We start from the raw sequence: 16,521 nt of genomic DNA on the forward strand, positions 1-16,521 counted from the left end.
ACCTATACTTTTCACTACATAGGATATAAACTAAAGCAGCTATAGCAACAAATTCACAATGTAATTTTTCATCTGTGTGACTAGGAATCTTTCCAAAAGCAACAGTTCACAACAGAGGTTTTTGGAGCTACACAAAAAGACTGTGGGTGAAATCCTGTGCCCAAAAAACATTGCTAACAACTCAACTGATTTCAACAGTGCCAGGATTTCACTCAAAAATTAAAGGAAAAAAAAAAAAGCATTCTTAATAGTTGATACAAGTTGCAAAAGGCACATTCTATCTCCAAAAAACCTTTGTATTAATGCTGCACTTTAAAGTGCCTTTATTGACTCATAGTGTTAATAGATGGCAAAAGTGAAAAAATGTATTCGCTTTTGCAACATCATTATTTCCTTTGCATGCAATCATTTACTTGCCAAACAATACTAGCGACAAATCGCAACAGACTATGAAGCCATCTACATCAGCAGATTTTTAACCTAAGGTAAAAATAAACAGAAACATCTGTAAAGTAATCTTGTACAAAGCTACGTTTATTAACAAATACATTTTCTAATAAAACACCATCTGCAAGCAACCCTCAGCTTCCACTTGATATAAATAGGCCTTTTACTGTTTTCAGATGCAGTTCCCAGAAAATTATTCCAAGCTCTACTGCAAAACACATCAGTCTTTGTTGCTGCCTGGAATGTTAATAAATAACATCAAGATTTTAAATAGTCAAACAAATTATTGGCTTGAAACAATTATTCCAATAGAAAAACCTGACCTTTTGCAATAAAGTGTTTTAAGAATGCATTGCTCCTCATTCCTAGTATGAAAATATTACCAAGCAGGGAAATATTTGGGGGAAAACAGAAAGCTATGAAAAACCCATACTGCAATTGTGCTCATATGTACACTACAAATCTACCTTGCAAAGGTTACTGCTTTAGAGAAACTCTGAATAAAAGTATACAGAGTATAAATAGTTCAGTTGGTATCCTTATTATACATCTGTGCTTGGAATGAACACGAATATGAACCAAGTAAAATGTTCCTCACAGGACTACTGTACTGACCAGCAATACAAAATTCAACAGCTTAAACTGTTGGTAGCAGAGATTGGGACTGAATCCCAATATTAAGAGCTCTTCAAAATGCATAAAAGCTTTAATGGGACACATTTTCATAAGCATTACTCAGAACTTAAGCCACATTAATTCCATTAAAAGCAATAGGAATTTAGCAAACTCTGCAAATAAATTCCTTACTGGTAGAACTATTTAGTACCACTGAAATTTGAACACTGCCATTTTTCCTTAGAGTTTAAAACAGCAATCTTTCTATCAAACTGGCTCCTAACTGAAAATGCAAGAGTAAAAACTGCATTAAAGAGTAAAAAAAAAAAAAAAAAAAGAACTGAGATATTAGAGTTCTCTGTCCAGAATTCTAGCTGGTATAAATATATTACACCCAACAGAGATCTGGCCTTTCAATATTAATCAGAAAAAAGTAATGTTAATATTCCAAACTGCTTTTAAAACTTCATTAAATATTGCTACTGGGACTACCACAACAAACTTTGCCAAAAGTAGTCATGCACATTCTAGAAAAAAGGAATGTTTTAGACAGCAATTCCAAGAAATGGAACTGCATATTTCCAGAGAAAAACATTCAGTGCATGAAATACTCAAGCGGCACTAGACAGAAGATATTTTAAACTACTTACTTCACTAACAGGAGGAATGTTGAGCTTTGGTACTTTGTTCTTCGAACTAGGTGTGTTCACCTTTCCTTCCAGCAGTGTTCCAAAGGACTGATTTCCATATCCACTCTCAATTTCTATCGGAGGTTTCAGTTCAGGTGAGTCATTGGGTACCTGGTCCTGACCGTCCATAGGCCTGACGTATGCTGTAGGCTTTTGCTGGACCATGCTGTTTTTACAGTGAAGTCCTGGTGGGAAATTCTGGGTCGAAAGACCATTGTTCGCAGATAACAAAGAAGTGGAAGGGAGTGGAGATCCAGGACCATGACCTACAAACTCAAGCTCCGTGGGTGACTTCGAATGACTGTTTTCTTTGTAAGTATGTTCTCCAGGTGCTGACTTTGAATGAGTATGCCTCCTCGAATGTGAAGATGCTGCCATAGAATTTGCTTCCTCAGTTCCTCCGCTTTTATGCTGCTCACTCGGACAATTATAGAGGTCTTCATACCTGCCCTGTGGCTGCTCATGAGAAGAGCTATGCTTTGTCCGACTCTGCTGACTACTGGATTGGCTTGGCTGGGCCCCACTAGAGTTGTGACCACCACGTGACCAGTCTGTCCTCGACTTCCTGCTGCTCTGGTGACTGTGTAGCAAAGTAGAATTAGATGACAACGAAGAAGGCGGAGGCATTGATGTTGATGTATGGCCACTGATCTGATGAGATGGGATCATCCTGTTTCTTGGTTCTGGGAAAAAATTCTGTTCATTTTTGTCAATGGGTGTCTGTGGGACAGAATTCTTTGGGATTCCTACAAGGTGGCTCTGGTTGGAATGGTTGGTTAACAGGTCCTTCATCTCATCGTAATTTCCCAATGTGTTCTGGACACGGTTTGCAAGGGCATCACCTTTATTTGTCTAAAATATTAAAAAAAAAAAAAAAAAAAGAAAAGAGTGGGTAATTTCCTGATTATGAAGTTACTGCTCTGAGTAGTTGTCTTAGAAGATGGCAAATGTGAGCTGTTTAATGGTGTCATGCTGACACTTAATTTAATTTCAATTACATTTTGCATATGTTATGTAAGAAAAACCTATCAATAACTGTGTTCAAAGAATCTCTTGAAATAGGCTTGCATGAGTAACACTTGTATACTGCTTCCTGTTTTCTTAAATATGCTCTCAGAGAAGTGTTTAAATTGCATCAGTTATGGATGTTAGGAGCAAAATAAGCTAGTTTGCTTATATTTTTTATGTCAGAGATGTTGGGCTTGTACACTTCATATTGTGCAAAACATGAACGTGCAATTACTGGCTACTGAGCATTGGAATTGCAATCACACAGTTTATTTAAGTGTATTACTGTTCTATCAGCCCCTTGACCCATAGTCCAGTCATAAATAGAAACTGGGTAGTCTGTAATAAACATATAGCGCCAAACTCTTCACTCCAGTGTAACTCCAATTACTTTTCTATAGAGGGTTTAGTTTGACCTGAGGTATCTACCATCTGAATCCAGAAAAGAAAAAGCTTCTGCCCACTCAAATGCTACAGTAGCTTCAAATAAAAGATCACTCAAAAATATTTTCTTATAGAACATAAATAGACATGATTGCCATATTCTTAAGTATCGGGATTCTTCCATTGTCTGCAGGCTGGTTGTATTTGTGAATCATGCTTTTCTTTGCATTCCAGTAATTAATAAATAAATAGTGACTCATCTGTGTTTCACTGCTATTATACTTCTTCCTTTGAAGTATTAAGTGGGGGTTTTTTTGGTTCTTTTTCCTTTTCCCTGTCACTTGAAAAAGCTGGACAAATAAGCTGGAAGCTATAATTAATATGCAGCTAATTTCCTCTCTCTTCCTGTTCTAACTCACTCCACAGAGACCCAAAGTACCAGCCTTCTTACTGACCTCTATGTTCCATTGAAATGACCAGCAGAGAACTAAAACATCTTATTCCCCATGCTTATTACTTTACAAGACTAAAAGGATAAAAGCCAAACAAAACTATAGTTCCTGTTCAAGCAGATGGTTAACTTCTATAGTCTGGAATTGAATGATGAAGTTGCAGTGTATGTAAGATACTTCAGGATACAGCCAACTATACTTTTACTTATGTTCGAGGGTTTTTTTTCACTCAATACAGCAAGTAGTGCCACAGTCCAAAGATGCCTTAACACCAGGCCATAAAGATGGGGAAAGGCAGCACTATGAGCTTGTACTTGGTTAGAGAGTGTCACGCTTCATTCCTCGACAAGCGATCCTACCATGCCACTGATCCCATTTTCCTCAAGTATTAAGCAGAAGTTTGAGTGATGAAAAAAATCCATGCATGGATTTCTCCTGAAATATCTGCTTATATTACCCACTGCTGAACTAGTCAGGAGATGAGAAGAATACTGCTGAAAGATATTTTTTTCCTTAGTACTGCACATGCCATAAAAAATGTTGAAAAAGAAGATAATAAATGCAAATTTCCTTTTGCTCATTCTCAGGGATTGTAACATATATTACCACTGCACTGAGGCAGTGATTTAAAAATTAACTGTTCAGTGTTGTTCTCATCTATATACATTTTGCCAGTGCTCCTAACTGACATAGTTAATAATGCCAGTTGTGGAGAACCACGAATCACTTTTATTCACTAAGTAAGTCCCTAGGTTGGTCATTTTAGTGGCAAAAATTATATTCTAGCTAAGCCAAGAATAAGCTCTTTGTATATGAGCAGTCTCCTTCAACTGAGTTGCACAATGAGCTGTTTGGGCAGCAGCCAAAACCAGGCTCTCTCTGTTCAACCCCCAAATTTAAAACAAGGAGATTCCATTGTGCTTAAGGGCCCAGCAGGAATTATGATGCGAAGTCTAAACACTTACATACTTGTTCTGTTTCCTCCTTCTCCAAACACTTTAACTCCTTATGGGATAGCACATGGGAAACAACCAAGTTTCAAAAAAAGCCTGACCACCAACCTTCACCTCTGGTTCAGCTACACTTCCAGTGTGCAGTTAACTTATTTTCCAGAAAGTGGAAGTTTTTTTAAAAAAAAAAACAAAACAAAACCAACCAACCAACCAAAAACCCCCCAGCCCCCCCCCCCCAAAAGTACTGACGACATACTATCACTGTAACATTTCAACATCACAGCACATTAAATGGCTCTTGTCTAGATCCTCACAGAGGCAATCAGTATTTTAATTTGAATGTAGAGCTTTTCAATCATTTCTGCGTTGAAGGTATCTGATTCTCTCAACTTAATTTCTTTTACATGTCACATAATGATAAATATAATTTTGCTTGATATTAACTCTGTTTTATGCAGAATGTTCACATCCTGGGGATAAAAGACACTGTATAAACATTAGGCATTATTATTTGTAGTCATTTACTGGGAGCATTAATAAAGAATGTATTTCCTGAAAAGCATGGAGATTAAATTAATTTGAACATCCTTAGCATATTTTGAGTGCACTAAAGCTCATCCAATACTTATTGAAGTCAATGGAAGGATTATTACTCTCTTCAATGGCCGTTGGACCAGATTCCAAAGCAAAAAACAGATAGTGAATGTGAGTGGTAATTTGGCTTATCCTTAAATAAAACTAGAGCACACACAACTAAGACCAGAGTTGTGCATCACAACCTGAATGAGCTCAGGTGTGTAGTACAGTGTACTACCTGCATTTAAGACATAAAGCATAACATTATTTTTTAAATTTTATTTCCTCAACAAATTCAGGGCTTTTGTGAGAAGCAGAGTATTCTTCACAAGCCTGGATACCAGCAAGACAAACACAAAATCCAGTCATAATTTATGGTTGCTTTTTGTTACTTCCAGATGGGGGACAATTTCTACCTTCATAGTCTGGATAATTGGCTGATTTCTTAAAGGAAACCTCTGTACATCTTATTTTCTGAACAGCATGTTGAATCACAATTTTGCCGCTATCAAGGAAATGCAGCATTTTCTGAGTATTCCAAGGCATAAATTATATGTCTGGTTTGTGACTCATGGCTAGTAGCCTTCCCTCTCATTCTAGACTCTTGTTAATTTAGGAAATATACACGTTCCTACATTTGCTTCTACTGCTTTCAAAAAAGATCTGTAATAGAATCCTATTGGAAGACTAATTTGCTAGCTAGCTATTGCATTATAGTTTTACAAAGAAAAGAACTAATGCACTCAAACTCATAGGCCCAATTTACAAGGGTTTTGTGAAAATATGTATAAAACTTGAGGTTTCATAATTCATTCACTTTCTCATGCCTCATAGTTAAACTAACCTTTATGGATTAGAGGCGGAGATCTTTTTTATGCTAAACTTGAAAAGCATGTAGGGGCTTTACCTGAAAAAGATAAATGATTTAACATTCACTAAAGGTTCCCCAATGCAAATGCTGCCCATTGCGTTCTCTTTCTCAGGTTGAACTCTTCTGAGGCAATTCCTTTGAAAAGTAACAAAAACACCCCTACTGTTTTCTCTAGAATACTCATCTCTGAAACCCTTTACTAATTTAAAACATTAAAAGGTATCAACAATTCAGTAGTAAAATTGCAGCTTTTCTCAGGAAAACTCTAACACTGCTTTCTCACATGTCTGTTGTCATAACACTGCAGGCTCCTCTCTGATCACTTCTGCAAAATCAAGCATTAGCAGGCTGCACCAGAGTTCGAAGGCAAGACCTGCAACCCACTTGCATTAAAGGGCAACGCAGCCTTCACTGCCTGACCTTCCCCAAAAAAATGCTGGATGTCATCACGTTGTCAAAGGTGTTGTTTCCCCACATGAGAGAGTGAAGCTTCAAAAGAACACTTTTATCTTTTAGTAAGCATGTATAAATGTATTTTATACACCCACAGAAATAAATATCTCTTGTCATGTATGTGTACACATACATATACTACAAAGAATCAATGCAGAAACATGCACTTGTCCAAAACTATAATGATCACCTATGTTTTATCTGACAGAGGGATAGAAAGAAAGATACTCTAACAGCTAGAGCAAAGAGATGATAGATAGAGGCAGATACTCCACATATCTCATGATACACAATGGCAGTAAGCTCCATGAGAAAATCTGGGCTCCTTTCTTTGACCAAATTTTAATATCCCTAACTTTAAAGCGATCTTAAAACAGCTGCCAGTTGTTCAGTCTTTAAAACATCAAAACAGCAGTGGTGGTATTTCCTACCCCAACAGTCCCTTCTCTGGGTTACTGTTGAAGCAAATGAGGAAGGAATGATAAACAAGTAAGGACACCAGGTCTGGGAATAAAAGAAAGGAAAAGAGATGTTTTCTATTTCCTGAGACCTGATATACCCAACCTTCCCTTTGTCACTGTAGTCTCCATCTTACCTTGCACCCCCAGATCTTTCAGAATTGTACCAGCCATCCCTTGAGCTGATGCTCATTAGTTGAGCTAGCCCAGCTGAGGATGTGGACCCTGTGCCCATCACAGGCCACAACAGTTGACTTTGCTGGGCAGCGTTTTATCTCATTCTGCTCCCACTGAGAGCAACCAGAAGAGACAAGACGGGTGCAGCTTGTTGTGTGCACCATGCCTTGAGTCTCATCCACACAGAAACATCTGTTCATCTCAAAATGGAAAAGGAATTCAAACTGAATGTGCAGCACATTTGTTCTCACCTCATGGCCTCTGCATTTATATTAGAATAAAAATAAAAAAACCCCTAAATTTAGTTTTGCACTTGCTTAAGAATACAAGTTACTACATATCCACTAAGAGTTAGATCAAGCTTTCATTAGTTCCTAGGAAACTGTACTGTGGCTGGTTCTTAGCAATGCAGAACTTACAAAGGAAATACCAGTCTATCACTTTGTCCTTTTTTTTTCTCCATAGTGTAAAATGTAGGCAAGACCTAGCTTTCCTATACAATCTTGGTTCTCTTTGTTGTGCAAATTTAAGACAGATGTAACTATTTTTGCATGCAATTGCCTCTTAATTTTTACTTTCGCAATTTATAATTACAATGCTTTTTAGGATAGCAATACATTATGTTTTGCTGAATCCCACAGATCTGACAAACTTCTCTGCCAAGGAGGTGAAAAGCAATTAAAAAAAAAAAAATTGCTTAGGAAGATCACCAAGAAAATTTTTTGCTTTTTAGTTGTTTAGTTTTTGACAAAACATATGCTCTGTGTATGCTTGGTGCAAATACACGCACACTAAGCAGATGTAAAATCAGGTATTATCATTCTTATGGTACAATAGATATTGGGGGTGCTTTTAGATCTTGACACAAAATTTTACAGTGATTTGCATATCGGTCTACCTACTGAAATCCAAATGACCACTTACATGAACAAAAACATTTGCACAACCTGGAGGAAGTCTCAACAAAATCAGTTCATAGTAAGTTATTATTCCCATAAATAAAGGTGCTGAAGTGTGATCCAGTGCAGAAATAGTGCACTGATTAGATTTTTATAAAAACAAACCAAAAAGACCCCACAAACAAACGGTCCTAGTGCATAGTCCTTATTTGGCTGAGTAAGTCTCTGTCACGGATGACTGGAATGCACCTCACTCAAAAGAGAAAAGGAGTAATATGTTTTACTGAAGTAAAATAATAATTTGACAGAGTTCAATAAGTTTGATGGAATTTAACACAGTTTAACAGTGGTTTGACAAGGTTCAGTAAGTTTGATGGCAAGGTTCACCTTATTAATTACTGCATGGAAGAAACATACAAAAGAAAATTGAGTTTGAATCAAGTTAGAATGATTTGAACAGAGACCAAAGATGCAAAGAGTAAAGAGGACCCTCCCATTGAGTCATGAGGTTCAGACTGAACCCCCTTCCTTTCTAAACTCCTTTTGGAGCCTAGGTGCAGCTGGATCCAATCTGAGTCTCAGACTTGGTCAATGGTTTATGTCTAATGGAATTATCCATACAGTATTTACAACAATATTGAGTAGCTACATGGATTAGTAATGTTTCCTAGTATTAATTCAGCATGCTATCAGTCACATACAGAGGATCTGTTGCAGGTAAGGGATCTCTCTGCCTTAGGGAAGGAAGGATCTTTTAGTCTCAGGTAAGGAATCTCTACCCTTGAGAGGCATCCCTGCTCAAGGGGAGAGTTACCTGGCGTGCAGTCCAGCTGCAATTCAGGAAGAGCTCAAATTGGGCCCATCCTGATGGTAATATTTATAGGGAGAAGTAGTTGGCTGTGAGTCAATGGTACAGACAAGATAGATGTCTTCATTTTTGGTCTGATATCTTGTTTCGTACTTCAGTTATCTTGCACTTCTGGGTTTTGAAACCACCTTTTGAAAGATTTTTCAAGACACCTTCACTCCCTTGTACGTGAGCCAGGGGCTTTCCAGCTCACAAGTTCACTCCAAGGACATGAGGCCTGTTGCTCCTTAGTCAGCCTGAACCAAAGGACAGATAGGAGTCAAGTGTATCCCTCACACTCTCCCAGTCTAAAATTATTAGACACCATTTGATAATAATGCCAGTCTTTCCTCCTCCTTTTCAGGCCATTTTCAAAGAGCCCTCATCCTCCCTACAGCTGCTAACAATGTAAAATGGAAAGATGAAGTGGTGGCCTTTCAATGGATGTCACTGATTGGGAGGAGAAAGAGGTACGGAAATTTACATTCTGATGAATTCTTCAGGGAATGCCTTACTGAAAATCAAAGCTGCAAAAATCATAAAGGGGGGCATCCCTTGGTGATGAAAATCTCAGACAGCAAAGCTCCTTAGAGAGAATAAGACTTGTTGTAAGTCCTTTTCATACCCTTTTCATGCTCCCCAAAGATTCAGACAGTCTCCCAAAAGACTTCTTTGGATGGTTATGATTGCAGAGGAAAGCTTATGGACTCATTAGCTGGACATTAGAAAGGACATTGGTTTTAATAACTCAGGTATATTTTCTTCTTAAAAATAAAAGGACTAAGTGCTAGCTTTGTAGGTATGAACCCACTTGTCAAGAGATCAGCTGCACATACTTCTATTGCAGGACTTTGCTGTGTGTTTAGAGGAAGAAATATGGAACTGGACTGTAAACAAAATTCCTGATTCTGTCAAGGCTAGCATGCTATGTTGGGCAGAGCATTCAGTTTGCTCTGCTGCCATATGCTGATTTGGATAATCAGTGTATTCAAGAGTATAAGTACCAAGGCAGAGGCGATACTTTTGTTTCTTACAGGTGATGAGAAGCTTTATTTGTATTTGTAAAATGCATGCAGGTAAAAGACATTCTGAAAATGTAAAGCATAACAATGCAATTTACCTTGTAGGGTTCCCCAAAGAGGTTAAAACCTGAAGCAAAGAGATCTTCATCTTGCTGGACTTCCTGGTTTCTTCTCTCCCATTCTTTCCGCTTAAGTGCACTCCGGTCTTGCTCATAGTGACTGAAGAATAGAAGGACAAAAAAAGACAACACGTTATTTTCCCCATAATTTAGTTACATGTTCGCTACCATCAGTAAAAGCAGCAAAACATCATAAACAATGCAACTCCTGAGGACAATTCTGAAAGAAAAAAACAGCCACTGAATAATTTTCCCAAATGTAAATTTGGGAATCATAATACTATGTGAAATTGGGCAGTCGGACAGTCAGTACACTTCTAAAATGAAAACAGACAAAAGTGTTCTTTTCAAATTAACAGAGCATTATGCAGAAGAATAAAATACATTTTGACGCATTCATACGAACAGTCCATAAAATACATGCACACACACACATGCACATGTGCTCACGAAGAATGTGCCTGTGCAGAGAAAGCAAATGTGAAGTCAAGGAAGCACAGCAACATCTTCAAATCCATTTAACTGTGTAGCACTTGTCTCCATACACCCCAATGCTCCAGTTCAGCCTCGTGTGATTTAGACTTGATTCCCAGTATCAGATAATTCTACAAACAAACAAAAAGGGACCTAGTGCCTCAGTGTAGCAATGGCGAGTGGCACTTATCTGTATGTCAGCTTACTTTGTGCACCTGCCAGTCCTAGGCAACAAGCTGAGAGACCACACTCACTTCTCCACTGACTAGCACAGAAGCACTTTGGTCTCTTGGCTTTGCAAACTAGCTCCTGCTCCTCTGAGGGAGAAGATATAATTAAAACCCTGAAGGAGGGGGGAAAATAGGAAAGGAAAGAGGAAAGGAAAAGATGCATGCTTCAACTTGCACTGACAACCTCTCATGTGACAAGCGTTAAGGGACACTTCTGTGCTTTCAACCCATATTTGATTTGTTATGAGGCTTTTGGCTCTGCTTTGTGTCGGTTAATTAGCTACAAAATTCCAGACGACAATTTGAATAGCAGATTCAGTATACACACTGATGTTATCTGTTGTAAGCAGTACTTCCCTGACAGATTCTGGACATGCCTGACACATCCATGCACACCCTCTCTGTACGAATGCATACATACAAACATACATATTACATATGTAACAAAGAACAGTTAATTCTTCTATCTCTGGTGAGAGTGAATTAAATCTCCATAGAGCTCCACTGCACTTGGAAGATAACCAAATATCTACAACTTTTGCCTTTTTAGCTCAGCATGATGTTGTATTGAAAGCTTCACACCGAGAGATATAATGAGGAATGAACTGCACAGTGATGAGGCTTTAACAGTGTATAAAGTCACTGATTTCTGAGTGAAACCACAATTACTAATTTGAAGCACCAGCTAATTAAAACCACAGCTATGTATTTAGCCTCTTGTTATACCTACTGCAGTTTATAATTATGAGGACCTCTTTATCTACTCAATTAAAGTTCTTATGATTCAGGCAGGTTGTGTTTGAATCTGCAAGCCCTGCAGAGAGCACAGGAAAGCATATGTCTGTTGTCTGATGACTCCACATATCCTTACACTCATATACGTGTTTTTGTACAGGGAAGGAAAGAAAAAAAAGAAAGACTAATACCACAATGAGATCCCTAAATAAAAAAATATTAATTAAAAATTGGTTTAAGCAATTCAAGATCACTCAGGCTTAGATTGAATAAGGCTTGAGTATGGCTTGTAAACTGAATGCAAAGCCACCTACATAGGCTGAGCTGAATGATTTCCATCCATATTTTCCTTTTACAAGTTAGAAGGCTGAAAAGATGCCACGTTTTATTTATTTATTTATAACACCACCTAATGTAGTGACCTCACTGGCACCAACACCAAGCTTGAGAACATTGTTACAATTGTTCCCGGTAGTTTTGCAAAAGCTATAGTACTGTTTGCTGGTTTCCTGAGGGAGACGGAAGGGAAAGTGTAAGCAACAGTCACTTTACTATACTACACATGATCATATTGCTGACACAATACTGCAAACCACAAGTGACCCGTTCACTAAAAGATGAAGGGGGGTATGAGTCTCCCTTCTTTTCATGTCCTAAACCAAGATTAAAATCCACAGGTATGCAAATAAGTAAGTACAAACTGTTTCCCAAATTGGTACGCAAAGATGAGGACAAGGTTGATTCCATCACTCCCCACAGCTCTTCTGGAGTAGGGGGCTGCTTTAGCCCAGAAATAATCCAGCCCAGGAGCTGTAGGAACACACTGTATTCACCTCTCTCATGGGAGACCTTTCGAGGGATTTCTTTGGCAGTTTGACCCATAGATTGCGTGACTCTTGCAGCAAGATCAGATCATTATGAAGTTATAAACCCAGTCTCAACACCAGCAGAATGGATCTAGTGTAAACAGGATTTTATATCCTGCATATGTAATCTTTGCTTATGGGAGCAGTCCTATCCCAGGCACTGCCAGCATTCACTTCAGAAATGATTATTCATGAAAGTTAGAGCTGCGTTTTACAGCTTCCCAATGGCAACCTTGGCCTGGAGTTTCAGGGTGAAATCCAGGGCCCATTCAAATCAAACTGAATCTGGCCACTGAACACTCAGATTACAGAATCACAGATTACAGCACAGAACAGATCTCACCCTTCATGTGAGGTGCCAGCGCTTTGTTATCTAAAAGCTGGCTCTGGTCACAAGCATATGAAGTTTTTAGGGAACCAAGTGAGGCATTATGCCATATCCTACGTGAGAAAAAGCAGCAAAGGCTCTAAGACTATTTAGATATGTTTTGTGACACATTACAAAAACCACAAATTCAAAAATGATGAAAACAGCAGTAATTTAAAGCGATTATGCTATTTTGAAAGATATTAACTTAAGCTAAGACAGTATTTACAATGTTAACAGCAAAAGCTTGAAAAAATGGTATTTTCCAACACAACATAGTGAAGCTTTTCTCTTTTAGTGCATGTGTTTATGAAAGATATCTATTCCACACACGCAAGAGGTGACCACAAAGGCACATCTCATGCCCTGGATCCCAACAATGTTTATAGGCCACCAAACTGTGAGCATCCATTTTATAACAGAAGCAAAGCCCTAAGTGAATTGCTACCTCTGCATCAGTCCAAATCTCTCCCATATATTCTCTTGTGAGAACAACAAAAAAATAAATTAAAGGTTCATTTTGAACTTTCCACTCATGCAGTCACATTGCAGCCTTAAGTGTACAAAGTATCCATTCAAAAGGAAGTGGTTGCTCATCCTGTCAGGTCAATTACTTGGCTTATTTCTCTGCAAATGTACTTTTGCTATGGGAATGCTTGACAGGGCGCCGATTGTGGCTACAGAAAGTCAAATATTATAAGATCATACACAGATTAGGATAACAACTTCTTTGGGTTCCTTGTAATCCAAAGAGGGATGCTGATTAGATCTTAAGGCTGCAGCGCAGTGAGAACCTAATGGGATGCTCTTCAGAAACTCGTAATGCAGCCACCATGCGATCTCTTGGACTCATGTTTAATATTTAGCTTAACTAATGTTCTGTGAAATACAGATATGTGATTAGTGGTGAAGGTGTCAGTGAAAACTATAGTCAGATACCATGAGGAACACCAGAGTTCAGTCTTTCTCATTAGTATGAGAAATACTTCATGACTCCTCTAAAGCCAGGAGAGCAGGAAATCACAAATACAGACTTCTGCAAATATTTAAAAAAAAAGAGATTTAGAAGAAAACAGCTGCAGGCCATGATACTCACTGTATCTGAGAGGGCCAGTTCCCTAGACACAGCTATTACATGACAACGTAGTTTAAATACATGAGCTTTATTGTTTTGTTACCACTTATTAGATTAATAATCAAATTTGAATGCGGAAGTCTCTACATAAATCTGAGAAGATCAGGAATGGTGAGCAGTAAGAACACTACAAGAGCGCATGAGACCACTGATCTACAAATTACCAGCGTGCTGGATACAGCAGAAAGAATACTAACCATAACTGTATTATTGTTTTGGTATGTTTAACATCAAGGCACGCTGCAAATGCATTTTGAATAACGGCATTTGATACTTAATCCTTTAAAATTAGACCAGCATACATCCACTCATCATTCTTCTCAGCTACAGACACCCTAAGGGACAGTGGTGAGCTGATGCACTGTGACAGGCCAGGTGCTCAGCCTGCATGAATCTGCAGTGTCAGTAAGGCCCATGGAACTGCACCCTTCACACCCACTGCAGCCCACAAGGGCTGCAGGGACAACCCCGATCAAGCAGAGAATGGAGAAGGGGAGAAGGTGGCTGAGGCAGGAGGAGGTTATATGAAGGCAAAAGATAACAGGCATGCACGTAGGTTTCGGATTAGAACCTAAAAATGCAGATCTGACAGTCAGAGATGGAAGTCAGACATGCACTGTCTACAAAGAGGAGAACTAGAAGAATAAAATTTAGGGCAGTGGAAAGGACAGTGCAATCATCTGTGGTGAAAGTGAGAGGATGTGGTATAAAAGATCTGAAGGGAAAAGAAAAAAACCTTTTAGGACAGACTGCAACAGAGCAAGAGGTTAGAGGGAAGAGTTACAGGAAAGCTGATGAAATAAGACCAACAGCTAAAGGCTGAGACCTAGCATTTGGGGTTTATTTTCAAAGATGTGCTAACTAAAGCCACAGAAATAGTCTCCCAAAGCGTGAAGGACTAGGCAAGGCAGACAAGAGCCTGAAAGACAGGAGAAAGAGTAGAAGAAAGAAGGCAGACCAGACAAGTTTGAAGGAGTAGTCACTGTGTAATGGAGAAAAAGTAGAAGAGAAAAAAAATGATCAAACACCTAATGTTGCAGAAGAATCATGAATGAGAACAGAACACTGCTCTGTTGATTCAATCAGAACAAAAGCCCAATAGGAAAACAATCAATAAAAAAGCTGGAGCAGAGAGGCTTTGTGACAGACAGACTACATCCATGAGGACAAATGAACAACATTCACGAAAAACAGCCTTTATCCACAAGTTAGGGAAGAAGTAGTTGCTGTTCTCAAGAACATGTCTGAATTCACAAAAATGCACACTATGATCAAATTGCATGTCCCTCTGTACTAGTTCCACCCTCCTTAAAATATCGGATATGCCTAAATGATGAAAGAAGTCCTCAAACTGAAATGTTTGTCATTTGTGGAAACAAGAAATAAACATAAGCTTCTAAACTAAGATACCGTGGATATAAAATGATAAAAACTTGAGAACTGAAAGTCCTTTCTCAAGGTTATTTCTTCATAGTTCTGACTTTGGGACAGAATCGCTGCTCTGCCACAAGCACTCAGGAAGTTGGGGAAGCAAACTCAGAAACCAGGCTTCCTCGAAAACTAACTCATATACCTACACAAGGTATTAAAAACCCCAAATCAAAACCCACTCATGAACATATTTGACTTACATGAGAAAACCAGCTCAGATCAATAAGAATACTCCCATGCTTAAAATACATGCTTGCTTTTCCACACCAGGGCAATTCTTTTTCAATGTGAGTAAATATGTAAGGCAAAAAGCATTTCATCTGACAATCAAACTAGGTAAAAGACTGCTTCTAGCAAATACATTACAATGGGAATTCACTTCTATTTAACTCCAGATTTATCTCACCATAACTCCATTGATTTCCTGTAAAAGCAGGCTACCACAATAGTGTACAAGGGAAGGAGAACAGGCCTCCTTGGTATATTCAGATTCTCCCAGTATACACTCTGGTATTTCAATACATTCATTCCAAATGGGGGGGGGGGGGGGGGAGGCAGCCTCAGGTCTTAAATTTCATTGCAGGTCTTAAAATGTATTCAGTAAATGAGAGGAATTTCAAAACCTGATCTTTAAGCAGAAATACTGCCAACTTCCTTGCTCATCTGAAGTCTGTGTTCCCCTTAATGATAAAACATCACAAGCAGTACTACACTTAAAATAGCAAAACTCCTCTTCCTCTGTTTATCACCACTGAGCTTGCATCTTTGTCCTCGTAATTTTACTACTTGACAGAGACCAATCAAGCCATGATAGAATAGCTTTACAACTTCTCACTGTCTTTCATATTTAACATTAATGTTGTGTTGTTCTTCATAGCATGAATAGTTACTGAAAGTATCTAGCACAGAACACATCTAGCACTGCACTTCAAGATAAATGATTTATTTTAAAACATAGAATATTCTGTCTTTGATGTTCAACAGTTCTGTAGAGAAACACTTGAGATGGTCACTGGTTATCTATCCACACGAGCTAAATCTCTTAACAATTTGCATTAAAAACAATGCCATTCCTGTAGCACATTTGATAGAGAATACAGAAGATTAAAGCCTCTGAACAAAATAACACCCAAGAGACCCCTGGGCAATTTATGGAAATTTAAGCTAGGAGGCTAAGGGTTTGGCTTATATTTGTCATACTCTTCATTCTTTTTAGTTATTTCACCCCCCCAAGTACCTACAAAATGTTATTTTCACTCAATTTTCTCCTCTTTTTGGTATTATGCAGCCCTAAACCTTTCCTTAACGTGAAT

The 16,521-nt window shown here is 38.4% G+C and overlaps 1 protein-coding gene across 2 annotated transcripts in view; it reads right to left on the reverse strand.

Moving 5' to 3' along the window:
* AFF2 (ALF transcription elongation factor 2) overlaps positions 1–16,521 on the reverse strand; it is a 350,449-nt gene that overhangs the window by 252,434 nt on the left and 81,494 nt on the right. For both annotated transcript variants that reach the window (XM_075054426.1, XM_075054425.1), the window contains exons 2-3: positions 9,950–10,070; positions 1,713–2,603 (exon numbers count right to left, since the gene is read on the reverse strand). In XM_075054426.1, the coding sequence (XP_074910527.1) occupies positions 1,713–2,603; positions 9,950–10,070 (1,012 nt within the window). The remainder of the gene's footprint in view (positions 1–1,712; positions 2,604–9,949; positions 10,071–16,521) is intronic.

Source organism: Buteo buteo, chromosome 22 (assembly GCF_964188355.1).
Source record: "Buteo buteo chromosome 22, bButBut1.hap1.1, whole genome shotgun sequence".
Lineage (NCBI taxonomy): Eukaryota > Metazoa > Chordata > Aves > Accipitriformes > Accipitridae > Buteo > Buteo buteo.